At 39.7% G+C, this 27,551-nt stretch overlaps 1 protein-coding gene and 1 long non-coding RNA gene across 2 annotated transcripts in view; one reads left to right on the plus strand and one right to left on the minus strand.

Annotated features, from left to right (window-relative positions):
- Positions 1 to 1,219: 1,219 nt before the first annotated feature.
- Positions 1,220 to 2,729, plus strand: LOC311500087. Its single transcript, XR_014699475.1, has 2 exons — positions 1,220 to 1,482; positions 1,822 to 2,729. It is a non-coding gene; the product is annotated as an uncharacterized lncRNA (long non-coding RNA).
- ttc27 (tetratricopeptide repeat domain 27) overlaps positions 2,461 to 27,551 on the minus strand; it is a 51,283-nt gene continuing 26,192 nt past the window's right edge. Inside the window, exons 9-20 of the mRNA XM_084561262.1 lie at positions 27,233 to 27,299; positions 18,824 to 18,937; positions 17,616 to 17,711; positions 15,687 to 15,809; positions 12,233 to 12,460; positions 11,906 to 12,004; positions 11,224 to 11,276; positions 9,229 to 9,394; positions 7,522 to 7,719; positions 6,184 to 6,295; positions 4,140 to 4,240; positions 2,461 to 2,863 (exon numbers count right to left, since the gene is read on the minus strand). Coding sequence (XP_084417388.1) covers positions 2,738 to 2,863; positions 4,140 to 4,240; positions 6,184 to 6,295; positions 7,522 to 7,719; positions 9,229 to 9,394; positions 11,224 to 11,276; positions 11,906 to 12,004; positions 12,233 to 12,460; positions 15,687 to 15,809; positions 17,616 to 17,711; positions 18,824 to 18,937; positions 27,233 to 27,299 — 1,483 coding nt within the window. The 3' untranslated portion in view covers positions 2,461 to 2,737. The remainder of the gene's footprint in view (positions 2,864 to 4,139; positions 4,241 to 6,183; positions 6,296 to 7,521; positions 7,720 to 9,228; positions 9,395 to 11,223; positions 11,277 to 11,905; positions 12,005 to 12,232; positions 12,461 to 15,686; positions 15,810 to 17,615; positions 17,712 to 18,823; positions 18,938 to 27,232; positions 27,300 to 27,551) is intronic.

The following is a 27,551-nucleotide window of genomic DNA, read 5'->3' on the forward strand; positions in this document are numbered from 1 at the left end:
GGGCACGGCCCAGCGCTGGACAATGTCATTGAATGGTGCAATAATTCATGCTTACAACTAAACGTCAGTAAAACTAAAGAAATACTGATTGTTTTTTGAAAAAAAATCCCAAAGCCTACTTTCACTAATGGTACAGCTGTGGAGATTGTAAGCCAGTACAAGTATTAGGAGACCATCTTGGATGACAAACTGATTTTTGAGGCTAACACGGACTATATCTGCGAAAAAGCCAACCAGATACTGTTCTTTTTAAGGAAGCTGAGGGATTTATATGTTGACAGATCACTTTTAAAAATGTTTAATTTATCCTTTTTTTGAGTCAATCCTTGCAAATCAAATTGCCCAAATTGGGACAATAAACACTTTCTAATCTAATCACATCTTGTTGTTTTCTTAAGCCATCTCAAAGGGTTGTCTTATTTGCCATCATGAAAAACAAGAAAGTCAAAATGGCCATTGCAAGCAACTCATTTTGGTTTACTTGTGTCTTTTGGAGAGCTTCAGGGTATTTGTATGGTTTACCAAAAATCCTGAGCTATGTGCTAGCACCAATACTTTTTACATTATACCTGCATCCCTTGGCAATATTATTAGGAAATTGTATTGTATTAAATACAAATATATGCATCATCTGCCCTAAGCTATATATTTATCTAAGCAGCCACATAAAAAAACAAATGAGTTCTTCCAACTTTGAGCATGCCTTGTAGCCATCTACTTCAGAACTCAGACTAAAGCCACTGAATCTGGCCCTAAACATCTCAGAGACTCATTCCTTGGTCTCCAGAGCTACTGTGAGAAACCTTGGTGTTATATTTGACCAGGAAATGTCCTTTAATTCACACATAAAGGAAGTGACTTCTTTCACCTGTGTAATATCGTCAAAATTAGTAACATCCTGTCTAAAGGGGATGCTGAAAAGTTCACTTTAATGCTAGTTTCCAGTTTCAGCTTCTCCTTACATACAGAGTACATACAGAGTAAGGGCTCCCTTGCCTAACCCTAACCCTAACCCTCAGCTTGTATATCTGGCATGGAGCGCTTTTCTACAGTGTATACTTTGTATGGTGTCTCTAGCCACGCTTTTTATCCCTATCAATCTCCCATGTATAATGCGTCACCTAGTATAATATAATCTTGTTTCGATCAGGCACAACATTATGGCCACTGACATGAGAAGTAATTAACACTTATTATCTCTTCATCACAGGATATAATAGGATATAATTTTATCGTTAGAAGCAGGAAAAATGAGCAAGCGTGAGGATTTGAGCGAAACTACAGCTCTTTTGAGGTGTTCCCAGTTTGTAGTGGTCAGTATCTATCAAAAGTGGTCCAAGACAGAACAGTGGTGAATCAGCAACAGACTCATAGGCGGCCAACGCACATGGGGAGCGACGGCTGGCCCGTGTGGTCCAATCCAACAGACGAGCTGCTGTAGCTTAAATTGCCGAAGAAGTTAATGCTGGTTCTATTAGAAAGGTGTCAAAAATTCTATGTCATATGGCAGCCATTTATCTCCTTTGTGGAAGGCACGGCAGCTATTAACATATCTATGTAACCCAAATGTATGTTGTTGTTTTTTTTTTTTTTTTTTTTTTTTCTTCAGTTTCACTTCGTTATAGTCTTCCTTTTTATTCACCTAGTCTGTGTATGTGTCAATCTGGATGTATTGAAATTTTCTTGGGTTCCAGTACAAGTGGGTGGGGGGCACGGGAAGTTTGTTTGTTTGGACAGGAACTAATCTTGTTTGTTCCATGTGTGAATTGTATTTCTTGTATTTGTTATATTTGAAAAATAAAAAAGACCTTGATCAGAAAGGTGTCAGAATACACAGTCCATCACTGTTTGTTGAGTATGTGGCTGCACAGCTACAGACTAGTCAGGGTGCCCATTCTGACCCCTGTCCATGAAGCACCAACAATGGGCATGTGAGCATCAAAACAGGACCACGGAGCTCTATATTTCTGTCACGTTAGTGGCTGCTGGAAATCATTTTTCCCTAATTGACTGTAATTACAGTTTTAAATTATTAATTTCTCCCAAAGTGGAGAGACCATGTATACAAGCCGTTATGCTGACAGGGTGTTAAAGTGCATTAATGTGATAAAAAAGGGGTATAGGAGAGAGCCTGTATGGACTGATAGAGATGCTAATCTTCGTCTACAGAAATTCAAAGACTGCATCATCACTAATTCAATACAATGTTGGGCTCTGAGGGGTCTCAGATGCAGGTGACTTACAACTCAGTCCTAGACATGAACGCTTCCAGCACAGATGAAGCAGAAGTGCTGCTGATGCTTTTGTCAATATGGCGCTCATTTAACTCCTGATGTGTTGACACACTTCAGAATATGACACATTTGACGAAGACATTTGTCTTCCCAGGACTTAAAATTACTTTATAATGTCCGTCACAATTCTTCTTATGCAACAAAAAAAAGAGTCCAAAGCAATCAATCAAATGTTTAAACATTTTACTATTCAATGTTTTAGAGTTATTTTTACATTCCAATGTGGACAAAAAGGTATAAAAATTTCATGATTGTAAAGTGAGTCCTTTGGCTTCCCTTTGTCAAGTTTTACTCTTGATTTAATAGGGTTCAATAATATGCTGCGAAAGTGTAGGGTCTCCATCTGAGTCTAAAAACGGTTTACTATTGAGGATGCCTTAGAGCCACAGTTCTTTTTTGTTTTTGTTTTTTTTGCAGATAAAGTGAGTATATCTGTACGATGGTCATGAAGATTGGTTACGCAGCCTCCCACTCAGCTCCTGCAACTTGATGATGAGTTGTTCCAGAGCAGCAGTGCCGTCCTGCAGCTCAGCGTGGATCTGACCTGTGGCCACATCTGTGTGCATTTGCTGGAAAAAGAAATGCAAGAAATGAAGTAATAATAAAAACACTGTACTTACAATTACCCAAATTAACTTAAAGATACAGTGGTGTGGTGGTTAGTCCTGATGCCTCACAGCAAGAACTGTTTTTAAAAATGTTACGTGTCATCATGTGTCATTTATATGGCTCTAGAGTCCTATACAGTAAAAGTGCAACAAAACGTTATTTTCAACAGGAAACCTCATTCTCTACTGTTTTAGTTAACAGTGTAATAGTCTTCCAGTTGCTAAAAAGTTGAGTCTAAATATTTAATTCCAAGCCTAGTTTGCAGTATTGACAGACAGCTAAAGTTAGCGGACAATAAATAATAGTGAAAATTCCTGTTATACGTTTATTAAGTTCACATAATTACTGTTTCTGTGACAGTTTTATGAAGTCAGAATAAAACTAATGTTACGAATGTGACATTGTGAAACTGAACTACAAGTAGCATATTCATTGTAATCATGACATTTGAAAGTGGAGTTAGACAGGTATTTGGCGGATTCCAAATTCCAAAATGTAACTGTCTACTATGATTAATAATGAAAAAAATCTGATAAGTCTTCTATGTTTTGCCATTGACTGCTAAGTCATTGTATTAATCTACTGCTACATTACATTAGGGCAGGAAAAAAAACTACTCACTGTATACATCACTACATGTGAGCTACAGTAAAACACTACTTCAAATATTTGGTATTGACAGTTTTAGTTGTTAGAATTTCTTAAGAATTCTCTCTTGTTCAAAGTAATCAAAAAAATAAAATCATCAAGAATGAATATCAGCGTTGAGCTCTTAATATTAGCTGTAAATATTGGAAGCAAATTCCTGACTGAATCCTTCACCTAGATTCTGTCATAAATGAGTGCCGCATGCATATAAATCTTCATGCCCACTTTTGTCTTTACGGACTGGTGAATTTTGAACTAGTTCAGACAGATGACTTGAATGGCGACCTGGTGAAGCAACCTGCTGCCTCCATCCTCACTGAGGAAAGATGCAGAGTTTTTACAGTAAAGCTATGGCGTCTGCACTTTATACTTTATATCAAGCCAACAGAAGCTGAAATCCTCTGTCTGCATTGAACATATAATTGTCTGCTGTATATTTGGGTTTGTGGAGAGTATGTGGTCAATAATGAAACATCACTTTTCAAAATCAATATGCAATTTAAACTCATAGTGATATCTATGAGTAATGTAAAGATTTGGCGTTATGGAGATAAGGAGGTCAGGTATCTGCCTGGTTACGGACTGTACCTTAGCTTTAGTGGTCAGACTCTTGAGGCTGAGGCGGGAGGAGGAGAGGATCTGAAGAGCCTCTGCTTTATTACCATTGCTCTCACTGCAACTGATCGTCACTGAAAGACAGACAGAGAGAGAGACGGTCAGAGAATGGACCGAAAAAAATGTTCATAGCGACATCATAGTGACTTTCATACATATAAAAGTTTCCCAAAACCAGGTAGTAAATGGTAAATGGCCTTGATTTTATATAGCGCTTTGCTCACACAAACACACATTCACACATAAGGAACCACATACTGGGAGCAACTGGGGGTTCAGTGTCTTGCTCAAGGACACTTCGGCATGTGGCACATTCTGGGGATCAAACCACTAACCCTATGGTTGGTGGACAACCTGCTCTACCTACTGAGCCACAGCCTTAGAACCTTGGGATATCATGAGAAATGTATGAAATCTTAGATGTGGTTGATGAATGAAGCCTTCTGTAGCCAACCAAAAATCTTTTAGCATTTTTGCTTGAAAAAGACACTTTTAATAAATCTAATAAATAAATCTACATATCTGCCGAGTATCTGTTCAAGTAACTGATAATCTAAGTAATGCTTTTATCTCTGCTAAACTAACTTACAATATACAGCAGCAATGACATGACCTTTTGGTGCTCTGGGCTTATAGCACAGATAGGTCATATTACTGCAGTGTTAGCGTGCTGCATTTGACTGTTGAACTGTCCAGCTAACTTGTCCAGTCTTCCAGTTCTGCGAGATTCCTGGGCCATCTTGCACGCAATGCTCTTTTGAGGTCTATCCACAGATTTTCAATGATGTTTAGGTCAGGAGACTGTGAAGGCCTTAGCAAAACCTTCAGCCTGCGCCTCTTGAGGAAGTCCATCGTGGATTTTGAGGTGTGTTTAGAATCATTATACATTTGTAGATGCCATCCTCTTTAACTTTAACAGATGGTGTCACGTTTGCTTCCAGAATTTGCTGAAATTGAATTGAATTCATTCTTCCCTCTACCCATGAAATGTTCCTTGTGCCACTGGCTACATTACAACCCCAAACCATGATCAATCCACCCCCATGCTTAACAGTTGGACTGATGTTCTTTTCATGAAATTCAGTGCCCTTTGTTCTCCAAAAATACCTTGCTCATTCCAGCCAAAAAGCTCTGTTAACCTCATCAGTCCACAGGACTTGTTTCCAAAATGCATCAGGCTTGTCTAAATGTTCTTTTGCAAAATTCAGATGCTGAATTTTGTGGTTCTAATGACTCTTCCATTAAGAACCACAATTGCTTTTCTAGCAATCCTATGAGCAGTACTCTCTGATATTTGTCTTGGTCTTCCAGACCTTGTTTTGACCTCCACTGTACCTGTTAACTGCCATTTCTTAATTACATTCCGAACAGAGGTAATTGGTACCTGAAAACACTTAGCTGTCTTCTTATATCCTTCTCCTGCTATGTGGACATCAATCATTTTCAGTTTCAAAGTTTTAGGCAACTGCTCAGAGGAACACATGGCTACTGATTGTTGGAACAAGGTCAGGGGAGACTGGGTATTTAAAAAGCTTTGAAATTCGGTCTTTCGTAACGATGATTGCTAATTAAGGTCTCACACCCCTTTGGCAAGCTGTGATACTTGCTGGGGGTGCCCACACTTTTGCTGCGGCCCTTTTTCCTTTTCTGTTATTCTGTAAGTGTCAAAGATGAAAATAAAACATGATATTGTTTTAAATGTAAAGGGAATTTATCATCTGTGACTTCATGTCTTTTGGAGATCATTTCATCTTCCACTTGCTTAATTGTTCACATTAACAGAAATATTGACCAAGAGTGCCCAAACTTTTGCATGCAACCGTATACTAAGTATGCAGATATCAATGTGCAGTCCCTCACTGGTGATTGGCTGAGCCTCACCACACCCCTCAAATAGTTTATGTGTTGGACTGATGTTATTTTCATAAAATTCAGTGCCCTTTGTTCTCCAAACATACCTTGCTCATTCCAGCCAAAAAGCTCTGCTAACCTATGTGAATGCTTGTGGTGCACCCACCTTCTCCCATATGCATGGCTCTTTTGATCACCTCCTTGAAAAGAGCAGGATCTTTCTCCCAGCCACCAGCTTGAACTTCGCAGCGATGGGCCTTGCACAGGAACTGCAGTGCCTGGAAAAATCCAAGCAGCATAATTGTTTTAGAGGGTGCAGAAAACTTTTGTTCTTGTTTTTTTTTTTGCCTACCCTTGTTTTATTTAGTCTTTTTACTGTGGTTTAAATATCGTCAGCTTCACAACTACAGATTCAAGCAGCATGGAGAAACATCATTGTTGATTTTACACTGATACATGAGATACATTTTTAACTCATGTGAGTTGCACCCATTGGCATTTATGGACTTTGTACGGCTGGGGCATCACCTGGCAGCACAAATAAGTGGGCTGTCAACAGGCACTCAGTTGGACTAGCTTACACAGGAAAGGGCAAAAAAAGGAAAAAAGGAAACAACGCCTTCTAACTATCAGTCGATAGTTCTTCAAAAAACAAAACAGAAAAAACACAGGGGTCAAAGTACTAGCTACTGGTTAGCAACATTTAAAACTACTCCTAAAAACACTCACTAGGTAACCCCCATGCCCAGTGACCCAAGGATGGTTAAAACACCCATAGTTGGGTTAAGACTATAGTAAGCTCAACAAGCTTACGACTGGCTACATCTGAGGTCTCCATAAGGATACCAAGAAGAAGCCCTCATTATGCCACCTTTACTTATTCACATTGAATGAAACAAAGCCAGCAGAATACCACCCAAGTGCCCTCATGCTTTCAGATGTTGATTTCAAAATGTTATCAGCATGCTGGCATTTGAGAATCAGAAATGTGATGTGCTACACAAAAGCAATGGTATCTAGCATGACAGGTCCTCCCTTTCACACTCGATCTGGCTCATTGACTACTTCCGCTACCAGCATAAAATCATAAAAATGCCCCCCATTTCTCTCCATACCTTTCAGAGAGAACGGTTAAAAGTAAAGACACAACATTTTTTGTCTTGGGCAGGCTGTGTGAAAGAGGCTGTTGTGTCAAGGTTTTTGGGTTGAGGCTTTGAAATGGTGAGAAAACATTGCCATCATCAGGTAAAACTGGAAATTACATTTCCCTCTATTGACTTCATCCACCATATATGCAAACAACTTTCATCATTAATTACAGAAAACCATCTGAAGAATAACACTAAAATAACACCTTAAAATAACAGGCGATAACAATTTTCATCACATCATTGATGTGTCCACATCATTCGTCTGAATAATACTATGGTGCTTTATTTAAGAATGATGCATGAGCTATGCATGAGAGCTTTAAAAACATGCTGAATGAATGCTAGACTCAAACCTTTTTGTTGTCCTCTAGATTGGAGCTGCAGCCATTACCGTACAGCAGGCCATACTGGCGCCATATCTCCGCATCGGTGCTGTGGCGAGAACTCACTCGACCAAGGAGCTCCCTCAGTTTGGGCTGGAGGGTTCCTGCTTGAAAACCCTCGCTGTCCGTCAAATTTTCAACAACGGCCCTGACCAGAATCTGCAAAATCTGCCAAAATGAAAGAGAGACAAGAAAGTTTTATATATAGAGAAATGGTTTTATGGAAATTGTAGACATTGGCATGAGACTACACATTATCTTGATGTGGCCATTCAGCCACAGTTACTTAACTTTGTAGTATTTGGTCTATGCTAACCTCAGTAACATACACACTATTTCCTGTAACCCAATAAAAGCTGGTTATACAGTTCTAAAGAATCAGTGTGGCATTGTTGAATATTTTTAAAAGGATTTCAGCAAAAGGGAAAACCGACAGTGAGTTAATCCGTCTCCCATGTGCACTCTTCACTTCTACCACCTATTGTCGAGATCTGAAATAAATGAGGATTTATGGTTCTCCAAACCATAATTTTGAGGTTTAGGAACTCTAAAGGATCACTGTGAATTCTTATCCTGCCTAGATCATCTTCATCTTTCCTGTAGAAATAACTTTTCCTGCATTTTCTAATCAGAGGACGGTAAAACTACAGGTGGAAAGACCAACACAAGGTTGGACCTCACCACATGGGTTGTGTGCATTTCTGTCCATTTGATGTGACAATTCCTGTGATAAGAGCAAAATAAAATCCATTCAATCATCAAGCTGTCCATCACTGAGGTGAAAAGTGCCATATTAAGGTAAAAACTGAACAGATGACTTATTCAAATTCCACTGGGGCATAGTGTGAAATTAAGTGGAAAATGAATAACAACAACAAGGATGACAAGCCAGGGCAAACGTTTGCAGTCAAACTACACTAATGGAGGAGAAGAAAAACACTTTTTTTCCCCTCGAAGAGTTGCGTGTATAATGCCTTTATGGGAATGTTTGTGTGTGTAACTAAGTGTTTTCTGTATCCTCATGTAACCCTGTGGGACACAAAGCTAAGAATGTGACTCTCCACTAAATCTATCAACCAATGAAAACACTTCTAATCCCAGCCCACTCTGTATTCCATAAGAAAGGAATTCAAGGTGGTCTCTCTCACTATCTGTCTGTACATGTCCTGCCCCTCTCTCACGCTCACTTGGCCTGAAAAACTAAATACAAATACGAAGAAAGTTAATGAACAGAATAAAGTGGAAATGTTTTGTCTAAGAATGTCACTGGGGTCTGATGATGTAGTTAAATATGCCAACTGCCACCAATAGTCATACAAAACAGCATTTCAAGGTACAAGATGGAAAGATGGATGGATGAAGTAAAAAAAATAAAAAAGAGGCAGACTACATGAAATTTGCACGGTGTATTATACAGCAATGTGACACAGGATGTGTGGGTGTTCACTAACCCTACACAGGTATTTTCACAATACTTAAGGAACATCTCATCACATCTTCTTTGTGTCACAGTAAAGTCAAAGTGAATTACAATTTCATCAATGCAGAGCGCAGTCAATTCAATCGACTGCTGTTAACAACAAAACCTGATGCTGTCTCTTTGTCACAGCTGTAACAAGCATTCTTTAAAGGACATACCAGATAGTAATATCAGTGCAGACATTAAGTACAGTTTACCTGGATGTCCTTGTAATTTTCCCTGAGGTCCATGAGACGATGGTAAGCCTTGATGGCTTCAGCAAATTCCCCGATGTCAGTGCTAACAACAATGAAGTTCTCCCAGATCTGCCAGTGTTCATAGTTACACTTCAGAGCTTCCTGCAGGGTGCGAAAGGCTTTGTTTCTGCCAAGAAACAGACAGGGCAACAAAGTAAGCAGAGAATGACCAAATCCACTGACAGTAGTTGTGGTATGAATTTAATACCATGCCATCATTTGAAACAGAATTATGAGCATCCATTATTGGAGCATCAGCAGCAAGTGTGGGTCCTGACATTTATTGCTGGTCTGTGGTTCATGTACCAGTGTTCTGTATATGAACAACATCTTCAGTTTGATCAAGCATTCAGGCGATGCACTCGAGGCATCCAATGACCTATTCACCCTACAGCTTTTTGTGTTCACACAAGCCCAAATAAACTGACGTGGTGGGGAACACTTCCAGTTTTGGAATAATCTAGTAGGTATAAAAGCACCCTAAGTATGTATCATGTTTTAAAAAGTCTGAAAAAAAATCGAATCTTTGCAAATATTATACCAGTTTATATGCACAGCCCAAAAAAGTTAAAGAAACTCTTCTTAATCAGAGTATAGTATCAGTTCAATTAAACTTCTGGGATACTGATCTGGTTACTTAAGTAGTAGAGAGGGTTATTGATCAGTTTCAGCTGCTTTAGTGTTAATGTAATTAACAACATCTCCACTAGAGGGGCAACAATGAGACAACCCCCACAACAGGAATGTTTTTTCAGGGGCAGACCACTGTCATTTTTTCCCCGATAACACCATCCGTCGTCTCATTAGGAGTATGCCCCGACGTCGTAAGGCATACATACAAACACATGGTGGTCATACAAACTACTCAGTACCACTTTGAGTTGCTGCAATGAAATTTCAACAAAATGGACTATCCTGCCCGCATCATTTTGTGGGGATGTCTTTGAACTCAGCCCTCTGTAGACTGATCGTTTTCATTTCCATCAAACAATGTGGCATGCTTTCATTCATAACACATTACCCAGTCTATATCACTATAGATATCCAGCTTGATTTTTCTCCAATTAAGATCTGATGAATTTTCGAAGTGTTATATTTTTTTGAGCAGTGTATATATGTTATATGAGTTTTCCTTTTTCCATAATTTGCAGAGTTTCTTCATCACATTTGTAAAGAATATGTGACTCACATGTTATATAGAAGGTTGCTCATGAGTTTGATTGAATGTTGAATGAACTGTTTAATTTAAAAAATAAAATAAATAAATGATTAAAATCCTTGCCAAGTATATAAAACAGTATTATCTGGTCTGAACTGCTGTTTAAAATTACCCTTCATTTAACATCCCTGTAATAACTGTTTTAATAGTTTCTTGTGATATCTATATTGATGCACATAAAAGATGGTAGTTTTCGGTCAGGGAACAAGGCCAAACTAACATTACAGTACACCCACAAGCACAAGCCAGAGTGAGATGAAAAGGATGCTTGGCTACATCACGTAAAATCACATAACTTGTCAAATACAATACTTCTACCTCATGCATACAAGGCAGCTTTCACTCTTTTGTGGGTATCCAACACCAAATATGACACTACCATCTCATCAAACACAAGTCTACTGAAACTTATTGGCATTATCCTGAGATATATTTTCAATATTAGATTCTTGAACAACAATAATAATTTTGGCTGCCAGGAGAAAGAACAGTCACTGCATCTGCAAAGAACCACACTTAATGCAGGGTTGAGGTGACTCTGTACCAATTAATGTTTGTATGAGTGTTGTGAATGTCATTGTGCACAAAATTATCTATCATCATCAACATATTTTGAAAACTAATATGAGTCTATGGTAATTTTACTGCAGATATTGTTGGATCCCAGCGCTTTGTGACAGAATGAAAAACTTATTTTAACTCAGTCCATTTCTGATGGATATCACACTCATACTCACTTCATTTGGAGGCGAATGTAAGCTGTAGAGAGGTTGTTCCATGCTTCTGCATTCTAAGAGGAGGATAGGGGTTCAGACAAAGAGCAAGAAGGAGAATAAAACAGAATGGAAGGGTTGAAGAGAATAACTGATTCTACAGATCTGGCATTCTGAGAGATCCACTGGCAAGTGACCAGCTTAAAGTACAGATGTGAACACACCCTGGATAATTTAAAGATGCATTTGAATTCCAGTTGCTCAGAACACATATGGAAGTCATCTGAGCCATTTGTGACCACATTGATGGACCTGAGGTCCTTGTACGTAAGCAGAGGTTTAGCTCATTCATTTTTGCTCAGAGTGTAAGGTGGCATGTAGTCACCACCTCAAGCGAAAACTATACATGCACTAGTCAAAAGCACTGTACAGTGCTTATTTTGACTAATTGTTAGAAGGGATCTGAGTACTGTGCATTTCATAAAAAAAAAAAAAATGGCATGTGGTTTGCTAAGAAGCCAAGTGATGATGTTGATGTATGCAAATTAGCGGAGTGGAGTGAAGTCACTGTATTTCCTTGATAGTGACTTTTCTGTTTCACAGTCTCACAGGGGGCTGTTTACAGCAGTGACATTACTGTGCATATGGATGCTTTAGGGGTTCCGGTTATCAGAGCTCTGTGCGTTGTGTGTCTGTAGGTACTTACATCTGGCTCCAGTCCCACACACCTCTGGAAAGCCCTGGCAGCTCCCTCATAGCCCTCAAGCGCAAAGTAGGTACAACCGAGAGAAAACCACACACCAAGCTGAACAAACAAACAAACAAACAAACACACAAACACACAAACACACACACACACACAAGGGCAAAACCGTAAATAGGGAAAGCCAAGGCCAAAAATAAAACTTGAAATTGTCCTCAGTCAAGAATACCGTTCAACATCTTGTACAGGAAATATATCGTTTCCAAAAATAACTGATTAATGAATAGCTACATGGGTAAATCACTGCTTGATCAACGCTAGTGCTCACACCTGCATGGCGTTGATTTTGAGTGACTGCTCAAAGCAGTTAACGCACTGCTGGAACTCCTTGTTGTGGAGGTGCAGCAGGGCTTTGGAGCGCATGGCTCTGGCGCTGCGTTGTCCTGACAACTCCCATGCTCGGTCGTAGTACTGATGATCTCTCAAGATGTCTCCCAGTAAACAATATAGAGTTGGCGTCTCCTTCTTTTCCAGCTCTCTGCGCACAATCTCCTCAGCCTGAGCAAACATTCAGCATAGAACAGAGGAGGTCAGAGTGGAGGAGGAGATGAGGGAGACAGTCATTGTAGGGGAGAAAACAGCAAAGAAAAACAAGAAGACAAGGAAATAGGAAATATAAGAAATATATTAAGGATGGATATTATGGAATAGTAGTGTTTTTGTAGAAGTAAGACTGCACAGATGAGCCAAAACATGACCATGGCCTGCTGAGGAATCTGCATAAGCTCTATTAGCCACCAAACAGAAGGTTTGTAGGCTAACCCTTCAAACAACAAGAGCCATGCAGCTAGTTAGCACCGAGTTGCTAACAAGCTACTTCAAAGGACCTGAAAGGAGCGGCCAGTTTACCTCAGCCAGCACATGGTCTGAGTGTCCCTACTTGGTTAGCCATCTTCTCTTTGTTCAAGGCCTCAAGGCCTCAGCAGCCATTTTGACACACCCACCCCCACCCCCCTGTATAAGGTACACTGTAGATAGATTTTATGTTTTTATTTTTATTATTTGTTAATAAATATCTTTTAAACATACCTGTTGTCTGTTGAATGTTGCACAAGAGTGAATTCTGCCAACCTCTGTACTGTCAAGAACTCCAAATTCCTTCAACCTTAACTAGCTGTTAATGTGGTTCTAGTTATTAGGTAATTATTAATCAGAGGTCCAAATTGACAGTTTTCGTAAATATTACGAGATGATTTAATGAATGGGCTATCTTTTCCTTTCTCAGAAGTGTTTTGAGGTGATCTAGTGTATTTAGATCCAATTATTTAATAATAAATAATTATTTTTGCCCTTAGTACACAGGCCCAACAGTCAAATACTGAATCGTATTTGACATAATACTTTACTGCTCCAACCCAGTTCAAATAGCACCGCTTATCGGGTGTTTCAGGCCAGCAGTGCTGAATATCTATGAGCAGAAGTCTCTCAATAGAGAGTACTTAACGGAGATGCAGATAAAACAGACCCTCAGAGGTCATGTGCAGTCTAGGCCTTAGTCGGTCATTTATGATTTGGTAACACGTGAAGGACCAATAGCATATTAGACAGGTTTAACAACAATGGAAACAACTTTCAATAAGAGAAAATGTATGGCCAATAAATAAATAGTTATGGAAGGAAATGTAGTGCAAAAGCACAGGTTGAAATCTAGGAATAATGTTGGACATGTTTCAATAGGGATTATGTTACGTAAAGTAATTGTCAAGTCATCAAGTCACCTGCAGACATCTGAACTCATTGTACTCCAACATGCCACTACATGCTTTGTGTCGTGTTGTTGTGAGGATGGAATAACTTTCCAAATCCCTGTGTCTTGGTTGAGCTTGTGAAGAGTACCATGCAAATCACAGCAACACTGATGGCTTCTGAGGTCTGACAGCCTTAGTTTCAGTGCAACCCTTGCTGAATTTTCTTGACGGGGCACTGTCACTGGGCCAAGAGCCTAGCACACTGAGAAACAAGAAACCTCACCATTCTTAAACTACACAACTCTGAACAAGTTGAAACGCAAACAAAATTCCTCAATTAAAAATAATACAGAAAGCTTCTATTACACGCTGTACTCTGAAGATAATTATTCATACAGAGTCAGTGTTCTGGCTAACGTGACTGATACAGTTAGTAATTATGTTTGATCTGTCTGAACCCGGGGTACAAAAAGCTGGAACTGACGGACAATAAATTTGTATTAAAAAGATAATTCTAATGGATTTCAACCTGACATATTTCCCGTTAATGTGGTATTGTGGCTTGTTGGTCACTGAAGTTGCACTATCCACCTCCATAGTTTAAACCAGGGGAAAAAGGAGGGATGACATCTCAGCACATTAATGTGTAAGGCTGATTATTTACTGTAGCTTTACTATCTTCTGATAGAAGATAGAAACCCAACAAATAAAGGCAATGATGGAATTCCCTGTGGAATATGACCACTGTCACAAGGCATTTCATTTTGAATCAGTCACATATATTGGAACTACTATGGCAAATAGTGGCACTTGCTGATGTCAGACTTAAAAATCTCCGTGTTGTAATTCCAGCTGGAACAACTCATGAAGATGAGGCATAGCCAGACCAAACGCTCAGCTCTACACACAGAAGTTAAACAGTTAAACAGAAAGCTACCCATACCATCTAAAACACAAACCACTTGCTGTGCACAGAATAATGTGCCGGTGATAAGATGAGACTGATGGTGTCTAGTACAGTTAGCAAAATAGCTATTTCACGACAGCTTCAGTCAAGAACTGAAAAGAAATATTTTTGTTGGTTTTTGGAAAGCTTCAGCTGCTTGTACTTTTTCTCCCAATGTAGGGCCTCATGGTCACATTATTAGAAAAATGGCAGGTTGAAATAAGCCTATACAGTAATGAGTCACTAGTTACTGAATTTGTTTTTATGTACATACAGCAAAAACACTTTGTTAGGAAATCTGTGAGGCGGCTCGCACACAGTTACTGGATTTCAATACGCTTTGGAAATCGCATGAAATGGTTTCAGTGGATATTTTAACAGCGATGGAGTCATGACGTAGACACTTTAAGTGTTCAGTGGTAAGTACAGGCTATGACTTGAACCAAAGCATGGTATAATTCTGTTCCCCTGCTGTTTAAGACAAACAAGCAACAAAAGCAACACGGGTAATCAAATCTGAGAGACAAAGCAGGGTGTAATTGAACAAAGGAAGGCTGACAGTCAGGTGAGAGATCAGCTTCCACTCATATGTAATGTCTGTAGTATGAGTACAGGGTCGGGGGTGAGTGGTTAGGTAAGGAAATTCCTATACGAATGGGAAAAGGTGGGTGGGGTGAGTTAACACAGAGCACACAGTAGACAGTTTCAACCATGACAATTAACTGACAGCACACGTGAACCAGCATTACCTCAGCATTACCTCTTGAATATGCTGTGATCTTTTATTAGTGTAATTACTAATGTACACACTGTGTGGTGAGAATTCTAATTCTGGTTCGCCCCTTTTAAGTGCATCTCAAAGTAAAGGAAGAAAGTACAGAATCTGAAGTAGAGTGTTTCTTGGATATCTGCAAATCTAAGAAGGCTTCATTTGGTCTAGTTTCGGAACTAAATCCCTTAAAAATGTATGGCATGTCCAAATATTTCTGCCGTGACATTTTGTGATGTGGCTGTTTAAAATAGTGTTTTCTCAAAACACAAATGAGTGTTTCTGAACACACAGTGCTTTTTAGTCTCTATGTATCTGTACCTTCCCATGCTGGCCAAGCCTCTCGTAACAAATGATTGCATCCTCCCAGAGCTCCAGCTTTTCATAAATGAGCAGAGCTGAACTGACACAGCCAAGGTCTGTCAGTAGGCTGGCCAGCTGTTTCTGTAATGGAGAGAGAGCAAGGTTGAGGCTAACGGAAATGGTAAATCATGATGACAATTCAAGAAAAAACAGTATTTATTATAATACACCATAAACAAAAATTCTGTTAAAAAAAAACATGTAAAGTTGTTGAGATTTTTAACTCAAAAGTCCACCTTCTGGTGGTGCTAGGAGAATGTTAAGGTCATAATGATACTCTGATTGCCTGAATGCACGCTTTGTGGTAAATCATTGTTTTGATTTAGTTATTTTACTGAATAAGAGAACTCTGATCTGCGGAGCAAGGAAAGTAAGATGACTGTCCATTTCAGTAGGATTTGTCCACATATGACCATGAACATTCATACAAACTTAATGGCAATCCATTTAGCAATTGCGGAGATATTTCAGTGTAGACCAAAGTGGGGGACTAACAGGTCTTGGTCTTTGTTACATTCAGGCCTTGGCTCTCCTGGGAGGACGAATGCATCACAGCACCTGCTCCAATCCTTCTCCTCAACAACCCACTTTGAAGTCCCCAGGCAGCAAAACAGACTCTTCAATTCCAGATTTATTCCCATTATCAGAAATTACATGCTGCTCGGTTAATGTCTCCTCCCAAAATGACCTTTCCCTCTCTCCAACACTCCTTCTCTATGCATGTGAGGACTCTCATTGGATTGGATTGGATTGGATACTCCCCCAACCTCCTGGACATTCTCCTGGTCTAAATCTTTTTATTACGACTGCTGATTCTACTGATTGCTGTTTATATTTTATTATCCTCCCTATCTGAGGCAGCGTTATAGTGTTTCTCTTTATAGATTTGCAGATATTTGGTTCTATAAATATGTGAGCTAATATCATTAGAACAGTTTTACTACAGACTCTGTGAGGCCTGTATATCCCATGGCCAAGTTCCACAACAAAATTCTCAATTAACATTTAGAGCTGAGGGTTTTGCAGTGCCAGGTTAGCTGGGCAGAAAGGGACTTCTTACCATACAGGGATCCCACTGAACTTGAGCACAAAGCCCCTTGTAAGTTTTGTGACTTATATTTTTGTAACATATTTTTACATAAAATCTAGTATTGATTTTTGTAGTACTAAAAAGTCCAAACACACTGAACGATGAAAAATGTTCAGTGTCCAAAGGTCAGTGCATTCAGTCAGACTGCCATACCAGAGATGTTAGCAACCTGCACTAATGTTAAAAAGGCTGAGAGAGCCACTGCCCTCCCAACCCTAGGAAGATCACACCACAGTTTGGTTCATCTTCCACCAAAGTACAGACCACTGGTCAACTCATAATCATCAGGAGGTGGACTTCTTGAGTCCAGTTGCCTTTATTATTTTTTGGATTATGCTATGACCTGGATGACAGAGAGCCTTCACAGACATACTTTAATTAATATTTCACTAGCAGTGGGGCTCAATGTATGTCCACGGCAGTTCATAATCAGATTTGGTCTAGACTGGATTATTTAGAAAACATGATTTGGATTTAGCATTTCTGTTAGTTATATGTATTAATGCAAGGAACACAACAGTTTCCTCTATTACTATTATCTTTTGTAAACCCAGTGGACCCATAGTTTCAGTAGCATGTATTTATTCTAGCATATTCTTAGCATATGAGCAGTGTTATTATGCCTCATTACTTGTGCTCCTTTATTTGTCACCCCTCTTGAAAAATGAATTCCACCACACCCAATGACCACAGGTCCACACAGTAAAAGTTAATAAAGGGCTAGTTACTGTGGACTCTCTTGATTTATTTAAATTAATCATTTAGAATGGCCTTTTGAAAAGAAAAGTGTTTACTACCTGGACATCCCATCTGGGCGGAACTTGGCAGCAGTAGAAGACTTTGAGGCGCTCGGTCACGGGACAGTTCATGTCTTCGAAGGTGTCTACTATGGTCTGGAAAAGGAAAACCAACTGTTGGAATTTCTTAGCCCACAAAAGCTCTGACATTTAACCTACCATTTATGTGCTTAAACTGCATAAAATCACAAACTATATAATCCCCGATGAGCAGCTGGAGTTCATGAACATTGGAATTCCTAATCAGAAGTCTAGCTCAGTAAAACCTCACTATATGTTCAACAAAATTGTCTTGATTTATGAGTAATTTCATCATATAGAATGTAAGGTGAAATGTAAAGAAAGCAACAGAAGGAAAGAGTAGGGCTCTTTTGCTCAATAAGCCTGGAACCTTTGTACGATAGTGCTCCAGCTACATATAGTACATCTAAGAAAATAACCCTTTTACTGCTTATAATTTTACTCTTTGCAACCCAGCATGTAGCTGGAAAAGAAAACAACAATTTATGTTTAATTTCTCTTAGAGAAAGCACAGTGACTGTCTTCCAGCCAGGTGTTTGAGTCTCATTATTAGGCTTTTGTTGGCTTTTTTAAAATCCCATAAAGATGAAGATTTTCTTATGTACCAAAGGGGTGCCCAGCAGAGAAAGTTTGGGAACCACTGCTTTAAAATAAGTCAATTCAGATAGGTAGTAAAGGGGAAATGTATCCAACAAAGGTTAAAAAAGCAACTGGATGTTTCAGCACTCATCCGAGTAGCTTCTTCAGTTCTGAAGCTCCACAAGTCCAGTTGCCTTTTTTAGCCTTTGATGGATATACCATGACCTGGATGACTGAGAACCTTCACAGAAAGGGGAAATGTGTTACTTGCATGTCTATAAAATGAGATGTAACCTACTGGTTAGTCCTTGCTCAGATTTACCACATCCCAAAGGTTTTCTTTGGAATGTGGCCACTCTGGAGTAAGAAAAAGGTTAAGAAAGACTGGATGATGGCACATTAAACAGGTAATCAGTCACAGAGTGTCACACATTTGGCCAGGAGGAATCCCAGACAACTTGGTCTGGTCTCCAAGCTACATTTAAGAACACACAGGAAGTGAAATAAGGAAATATGTCAAGACCACATGAGACAATCACCTTTTGTGAAGTTCTGTGCACACACTGAGAGAAAAACAGTTCACTTGAGTAGTTTTTCTTTCGCCTCACCTGGGTTTGCATCATGGCTCTCTCAACACAACGGGATTTTCCTTTCTCAAGTTTGGTCCGGAGGCAAAGTGCTGTGACTTGCATGGCCCAGAACTTGGGCTGGGATAGAATACACTGCAAAAAATACAGAAGTGGACAAATGGTAAGATAATGTTTTAGTCAAGTGATTCAGGAGAATATTAAAATCTGGGACAACAGCAGAAAACTGGTGATTTGGCAGAAGTCAAGACATGGACTAGGAATGGTGTGCTTTCATCCAAATAAGCTTTCTGATAGAGAAAACTCAAAAATGTCACAACATGATCTTCCACCGCCATCCCTTGAAATAATGTTGATATCTGTTCATAAATACAATAACAAATAACATAAGACTTATGATCCCTTTTCTCTTCTTCTTGCAACTGAAGTGACCAAGGATTCTGCTGTCTGCTGTGCAATGCAGTGAGAAATCAACCAGCAAGCTTCAGTAAGAACACCCAAGTATTAAAACCTATTACAGCCTAAGAGTTGTTATCTGCGAGCTGTGGTAATAATCTGCACCATAATAGCTGGCACAGCTTAGTTGTTTAGATGCCGATGAGCTGATTAAAGTAAACAAGGGATGGGATATCCAGCAGATTCACCAGCAGGTAGACATCAGGGTAGAAGATTGCAGCTCTTTATCTGAACTCAGGACGCACCTCATCTATAATCAGAACAAGTTATACAACAACGACTCTGCATTCCGTATACTGATGATGATGGAAATATGCAGTAAAAGTGATACATAGTTCGAGGAGAAATGAAAAAACCCAAATGGTGTTTGAGGATGCTTAGCAAGCCGTACTGGAGCCATTACTGCAGCTGTTAATTGCCCCAACTACAGTTATTTCATTTACCAACATCAATCACTAAGGCAATTACAACCAAATGAAAAGACATGCTAACCATTAGTCATCCTACTGTTAACACAAATGAGCAATACACAGTTTTCAAAGTTTGATGTGTTTGATGTGTTGTTTTTTTTCCATATAGCACTTTTCTACCTATTGGTACTCAAAGCGCTTTACAATCACAATGACACATCTACTCATTTGCTCACACACAAGTGTTAAGCACTGGTGTGTAACTGTGGGTTCAGTGTCTTGCTAAAGGACAGTCAAATTTCTCTAAAGGCAAATGGGAGATTTAAAAAAAAAAAAACGCCCACAACTCAATATGTGTCATTTAGTTCTCAAGTTTCAACAATACTGTTTTCATACAGTCTAAAACGTTTTAAAAGATGCTCTACAGCAGGGGTGCCCATTACGTCGATCGTGATCGACCGGTAGATCGCGAAGGTAGTGTGGGTAGATTGCGTGCCACTGAAAAAAAAATATTTTAGATATAAGTCTAAAACATTCATCCATTGCAACTCCAAAACAAACAGCAAGACAAACGTTCATCTTTATTTATTTTTACTTTATATTTGCAACATGCCCTCAGTTCAGCGGCACACATCAACAGCCACGCACAACTTCAACAACAACTCAAGACTACCGTCTTTATTAAAGAGACAGCGCTATTTTTCTAAAGGTGCAGTGCACCAGTTTTTCTTGATAAAAATAAAGACAAAAATGGATAGAGCTTTTAACACTCTAGCAACAATTAATATGACTTAGGATATATATATACACATATATACACACATACATATATACACACATACACACACACACACACACCTACACACACACACCTACACACACACACACACACACACACACACACACACACACACACAAGGGTAGATCACTTTAACTTGGTCATTGTAAAAGTAGCTCGCAAGCCAAAAAAAAGTGTGGGCACCCCTGCTCTACAGACATGCTAACATGGCAAATTGAATTTCATGATAGTCCATCCAGATAACCAGAAGATCACGAGTCATAAGGATGGATCTTCGAAGCAGTACAAATATTTTTTTTTTTTTTTACAAAACTTGAAGGAAATCCAGTGGTTTCTTGAGATATGTCTGTACTGATATATACAATATATACACTGAACAGTGATATTATACAACCTATTCATTACCTGCAGAATAAAATCAATTCTCATTGTGGGCAAGACTTCCATTGACCTCTGCTACAGAGAAGACCTTTATTTCCAAGTTCCTCTACTTTACAGATATGCTACTTTTCAGTTCAGGTTTTTTGGGAGTGTTCCTTACCCGCATCAATTATCCCAGGAGACAGGCTATCATACACTGCCTGGCCAAAAAAAAATAAATAAATCACCACCAAAAAAAAGGTCATATACTCTAATATTTCATTGGACCGCCTTTAGCTTTGATTACAGTACGCATTTGCAATGTCACAAGATTTATTTCCATCCACTGTTGCATTCATTTTTCACCAAGATCTTGTATTATTTCATAAAATAATATTACTGTTTTAATACATGCCTTTGAGTATTTACAGTATATTTGTGACTTAAATGTGCAACAAAAAAGTATTCTTATAGGTAGCACCTGCACAGATTCAAATTTATGAAACAAATTTGGATATGGAATAATGATCCTGAAGTGAGATCTGTACGCAAGTCAGATCCCTAAATCTTTGTCATCCAACTCCTACTGACTTGTGGTGAGCTGACATGCCTCAACACTGCCTCTGCTGCCTGAACCCTACGCACCCTGACAAACTCTTTTAAATTCCTCTCTATAAGGAGATGAGGAGAAAATCCACATTTATTCAGAAATTATATAAGCTGATTCATTTTCGTAATTGTAAGCACAGGTGAGACCACCTGCCAGGCATTTCTGCCCGATGCACTTCCGCCAGTGCCTTTTGCTCCGGCTGCAGGGTCGTCAGCCGGGAAGACACATTTATTTATTCAGAAATTATATAAGCTGATTCATTTTTGTAAATATCAGTAATGACAAGACGGATAGACTAAACTGAAATCACTGACTGATGATGTATGTGGGTAGAAAGCACTAGCATCTGCACTACTTCCAGATGTTCTTCCAGGAAGGCGACAGAGGTCAGGTAAAGAAGAAGACAGCCAGACATGTGACAACCATCTAACCAGCCTGCAGATACTTGGATCTACATGTAGGCTGGGAAGATGCCTGCTCACAGAGCCAGCAGCTGCCTGCAACAGCTTTTCCATCCAACGAAGGAATAAAGCATTTGCTGCCACCTGATTGTTGAAACTGTGCTTACATGAGCACAATCACTTTCAAGAAAGTACTGATCACAAAATAGGCTGAAAACCACATGCTGAACACTGTAAAACTGTCACTAATGTTTTTGTTTTATACAACATTTGCTAGACCTTGTTGCTGACAAGAACAGACCATGCCTCTGAAATTAAAATAAGGTATAGATTCAGACAAAGCAGATATTATGACTATTCACAGAAAGGGACTATGTTGATTATCTCGAAACATTGAGGAATGCCAAGTCTTAGAAGCATTTACGAAAGAAATGGGCAGTTGAAATGACCTGAACTGTTTTGACCAAAACCAAATCACGATGTGAACTATGGTATACTATACTATACTATACTATGGTATTGTGGTCCATCGGTCCATTCTTTTGTTTATTTGGATAAGCGCCTTGGATCGCTGTCATGCCAAAGTGTGAACGATCTCTTCATTTTCAGCTTTGTAGCAGGAGCTACTCACCAAAACCATCCATGATGCCCTCCACCAGCTGAAGCTGGGACTTAAGGGAAGATGCACTATATTGTCAAAAGTATTCACTGATCTGCCTTTACACGCATATGAACTAAAGTGATATCCCACTCTTAATCCATCGGGTTTAATAGGACGTCAGTCCACCCTTTGCAGCTAGAACAGCTTCAACTCAATCTTTATTTATAAAGCACTTTAAAAACAACAAGGTGTGCCAAAGTGCTGTACACAGACACTGGGAAGGCTTTCCACAAGGTTTAGGAGTGTGTTTATGGGAATTGTTGACCATTCTTCCAGAAGCTCATTTGTGAGGTCAGACACTGATGTTGGACTAGAAGGCCTGGCTCACAGTCTTTGTTCCAATTAATCTCAAAGGTGTTCTATCAGGTTGAGGTCAGGACTCTGTGCAGACCAGTCAAGTTCTTCCACACCAAACGCGCTCATCCATGTCTTTATGGACCTTACTTTGTGCACTGATGCGCAGTCATGTTGGAACAGGAAGGGGCCATCCTCAAACTGTTCCCAAACTGTTCACAAAGTTGGGAGCATGGAATTGTCCAAAACCTCTTGGTATGCTGAAGCATTCAGAGTTCCTTTCACTGGAACTATGGGGCCATGCCCAGTTCCTGAAAAACAACCGCACACCATAATCCCCCCTCCACCAAACTTCACACTTGGCACAATGCTGTCAGACAAGTACCGTTCTCCTGGCAACCGCCAAACCTAGATTCGTCCATCAGATTGCTGGATGGAGTAGCGCGATTTGTCACGCCAGAGAATACGTCTCCACTGCTCTGGAGTCCAGTGGCGGTGTGCTTTACACCACTGCATCTGACGCTTTGCATTGCACTTGGTGATGTATGGCTTGGATGCAACGTCACCAGATTTATTTCCATCCAGTGTTGCATTAATTTTTCACCACGATCTTGTATTGATGATGAGAGAGTCTGACCACTGTGTAAAGCCTTCTCCAGCACATCCCAAAGATTCTCAGTGGGGTTAAGGTCTGGACTCTGTGGTGGCCAATCCATGTGTGAAAATGATGTCTCATGCTCCCTGAACCACTCTTTCACAATTTGAGCCCGATGAATCCTGGCATTGTCATCTTGGAATATGCCCGTGCCATCAGGGAAGAAAAAATCCATTGATGGAATAACCTGGTCATTCAGTATATTCAGGTAGTCAGCTGACCTCATTCTTTGGGCACATAATGTTGCTGAACCTAGACCTGAGCAACTGCAGCAACCCCAGATCATAGCACTGCCCCCACAGGCTTGTACAGTAGACACTAGGCATGATGGGTGCATCACTTCATCTGCCTCTTCTTACCCTGATGCCCCCATCACTCTGGAACAGGGTAAATCTGGACTCATCAGACCACATGACCATCTGCCATTGCTCCAGAGTCCAGTCTTTATGCTCCCTAGCAAACTGAAGCCTTTTATCCGGTTAGCCTCAATGAGGTTTAGCAAATTTCTTTCAAAACTAAAAATGAATGCATTAAATGCTGACAAATCACTCCACACGGCATGTGAGAACAGTACCGGGAACAGTTTGTGCTCTTTGACTTAGTAAACTAACTGTATGATTATTTGTTGACGGCAGGAATTACATATACACAGATAACACAAATGAAGTATATTCATGACTGCAATCCATACACCATTAACATAATATCAGGAGCCTGAATCATTCATCAATAATTTTTAAGAATATGTTAATACATTTGGGCAAAGAGATACTCTGCTTGTTCGCAGTGTTGATATGATAATGATATCTAAAAGAAACCACTGTTCTTCTTTTTCTGTCTCGTGTTCTCAGTCTATCTGAATTGCCATAACCCTCAGGGGCACTTTACACGAAAACGATTGGAGGTGAAAAGCGCAAAACATTTTATCGGATGTCCTATATCGTTTAGATCAGGGGTGCCCAAATACTTCTCAGTGGAGGGCCAAAAATGAATCAGGGTACAGGGTCACGGGCCAAAACTAAACATTCATGTTGCAGTGCATTTAATTAAATATGACTATGATATAACTTTGCAAAATAAACAGTCATACAAAGTAATTTTGAAAATGAATGGCACTTCTGTTTATTGAAAGCAGAAAAATAATAATAAGGCTACCAGGCCTATGTCTTCAACAACATGGGACAACATGCCCCTACAAGACTGAAATATTACACTCTCTGCTGCCTTGAACAATCATTTTAAAATAGTAATATAATTGGACAACAGCTTCAGCTTTTTAGCTTTTTTTGACGATTTCCTATTGCAATCAGCCTCGAAAGCAGCTGACTGAATAATGACATGCAATATGAAATCATCATTAGCCTAATAATCAGCCTGCAAGGCACTACTCTCTGCAATTAGCCTTGAATGCTGGTGCCTTTTGTATTAACAAACAAGCTAAGCTAACGTTAGCAGTAACTTGCAATTAAAAATTTCTAACATATATAAACTAACCAGTTTATTTACAAAAATACTCTGTGTATAGTCTTGGTTACCTATAATTTGTAAAAATTATATTTGTAATTTCGTAAAATCTAGCTCTTGTTTGCATTAGTCGAAGCAATCAATTAGCTTAAATATCTAACTTACTTCAAAAAGCAGTTTGCATCTAACTTAAAGCAGTTCGCTCGGTGGCTCACTCCGCTTATCGCTTCGTGTTCAAACCATTGACTGTAGGTTCAAACGAGTCGCGCTCACTCGCTTCGAATGGATGCCGCATGAGCTCTGATTGGTTGTGCTGATTGTTGTTGAGCGTGGCGCTTGTGCAGCCTCCCAGGCTGAGCAGCCTGGAAGTCGACGGCTGACTGTGTTTATTTCTATGGACTGTATATACTAGAGGGCCTGGAGCTATGATTGAGCCCATGCTCTCCATCCCAGCATCTTCTCACTCTCTGGTCATGGGCTTCCGGCCGGATTTGAGCTGACGGGAGCTAAACAGCGCCACCCTACCCCCAATGTAACACAATGCTAAATTGTGGTCAGGAGAGGAAGTGCAACAATAAATAAACATTAAAAGAGATATTCCGACTGCTGGCAGTGGGAAAATAATAATAATTTAATTATTAAAAATATGAGCATGGGCCGCGGGCCAAAAATAATCAGTCCCCAAATTGGGCAGCCCTGGTTTAGATGGTGACGGCGTTTTTGGGGGTTGAAAACGCAAAAAAGTGAAACCACCCTCCAGAGTGGAAATCTTAAAAACGCTCCACCCTCGCGTCACCGTGTAAAGGGTGAAAAACGCAAAACTGCGTTTCTCGTCGAATAGAAATGACGTGACAAGCATGCGACAGGACCGGAAAAACAAGTAAACAACATGTCGAGCTCCGCGATGGAGGTTCAACAGGCCCTAGCCACAATAATTTGTATCCAAGAGTCATCCCAGCAATTGATAAGATTCCTGATTGAGTGTAATAGAGAACAGAGACGAAGAGTAAACAACGTGTTACAAATTCTTGACGCACCAATACAGAGGAGGCGACCTAGAGAGCTGTGGATGCGACCTGGGAGGACTTCGTTGAGCAAAAGCTCAACCTCCTCATCAGTCCAAACAAAATTGTCAGCCTTCTTCTTCGCCATGTTGTAGCCTATGTGGTTGTTTTGGTTAATGTATTTCGCGCGCTAAGCGTGGAAAAGTAGAAGAAAAGTAAATACCTCTACGCAGGCACTCTTGGGAGTGTTGCCACCTAGCCATCTGGCGCGTATACTGCATCTATGTGTATGAAATTTCACACACTTTTGCGTTTCCGTTTGAACACAGATTTGTTTCAGAAACGCTCGTCTAAATGCGGAGTTAAAAGTGAAAACGAAACGCCACTTTTGCGCTTTTGGTTCAGATAGTTTCCATGTAAAGGTAGCCTCAGAATACTTTCAGAAGACAGCGATGCTGTTGCTGCTCTGTGACATCACCAGACAAGAGAGAGAAACGTCTCCAAACAACCTCATAGCATGTTTTTGGCTTGTCTTTCAAAGGGACAGTGATGGGAAAGAACATCTGTGACAACATGCACTCAGCAGTGCTTCTGCATGTGGTATGTGGAACGATACCTGTGGCTGAGTGCTCAGATACTGGATAGGACATATTCACATTCTTGATGAAACATTGCATTGCATTAAATTTATCTCTAAGAGCTGCTGCAACAACACCACTGTTTTAAAACATTTTTTTTTATCAGAATAGGAGTCTGGTAACAATACATCTAGTATTCATTATTGGGCATGTCTAGATAGATACAGAGAAAAACAATACCTTGGGATCCAACTGGATCGTCCTACAACCAACCAGCGCCAGTTTGTTATAAACAAATTCAACTGTACTGTGCTCAGATGACATGACTATGTTGCTGTTACTCTTCTGTCCATCATTACATAAAGCCTGCCCAGACTATTTGTTTGAACCAGCAGATGTTTGCTGGGGTTGTATTTATTGTTGTGCCATTAAAGTCCCATTATAATCCAAAATGGATTTGAGTTATATTTTAGTGCTGTGACAGGTCATTTTTAGCACATTACAGGACATGTTTCCATATCAAATACAGAGCAGTGAAGGCTATGTGCATAGTCTGTCCACTTGCTATTACCATAACTAGACCCACAAGACAAAGACAGCAAGCAATGGACATGAGCGTGAGCACTAAATGTGCTGTGAATTTGAGCCTTATGTTGTATCAGTATATAAAAGGTCAGTCCCTTTACAATTACATTTTTCAAAAGTAAAAGATAAGAATGCTAGTGAAAAAAAACTTACAGATGTAAAGGCCAGCAGTTCCTCTTCTGTTAGTTTATGGACAGGGTTGTTCTTCTGGAAGTCAGTGCTGCATGACAAAAAATCATGGTCAAGATACAGTTTAACACAGAGCGAATCAAGATGAAATACAGAACACTGACTTAATGTCACTTCTTTCCAGACTAAAACATTTGAATTCCAGGACAATTAGGTATAATAAGTATGTTAACATTTTTCTCCTTTTAAAAAGCACTCTGGAGCTTTACAGACGCCAGCATGGAAGACTTCTACAAAGATATGACAAATCTGCATGATGTGTTTATGGGACAGTATGTATGGA

This window comes from Chelon labrosus, assembly GCF_963514085.1.
Source record: "Chelon labrosus genome assembly, chromosome: 15".
In the NCBI taxonomy this organism is placed as follows: Eukaryota; Metazoa; Chordata; class Actinopteri; order Mugiliformes; family Mugilidae; genus Chelon; species Chelon labrosus.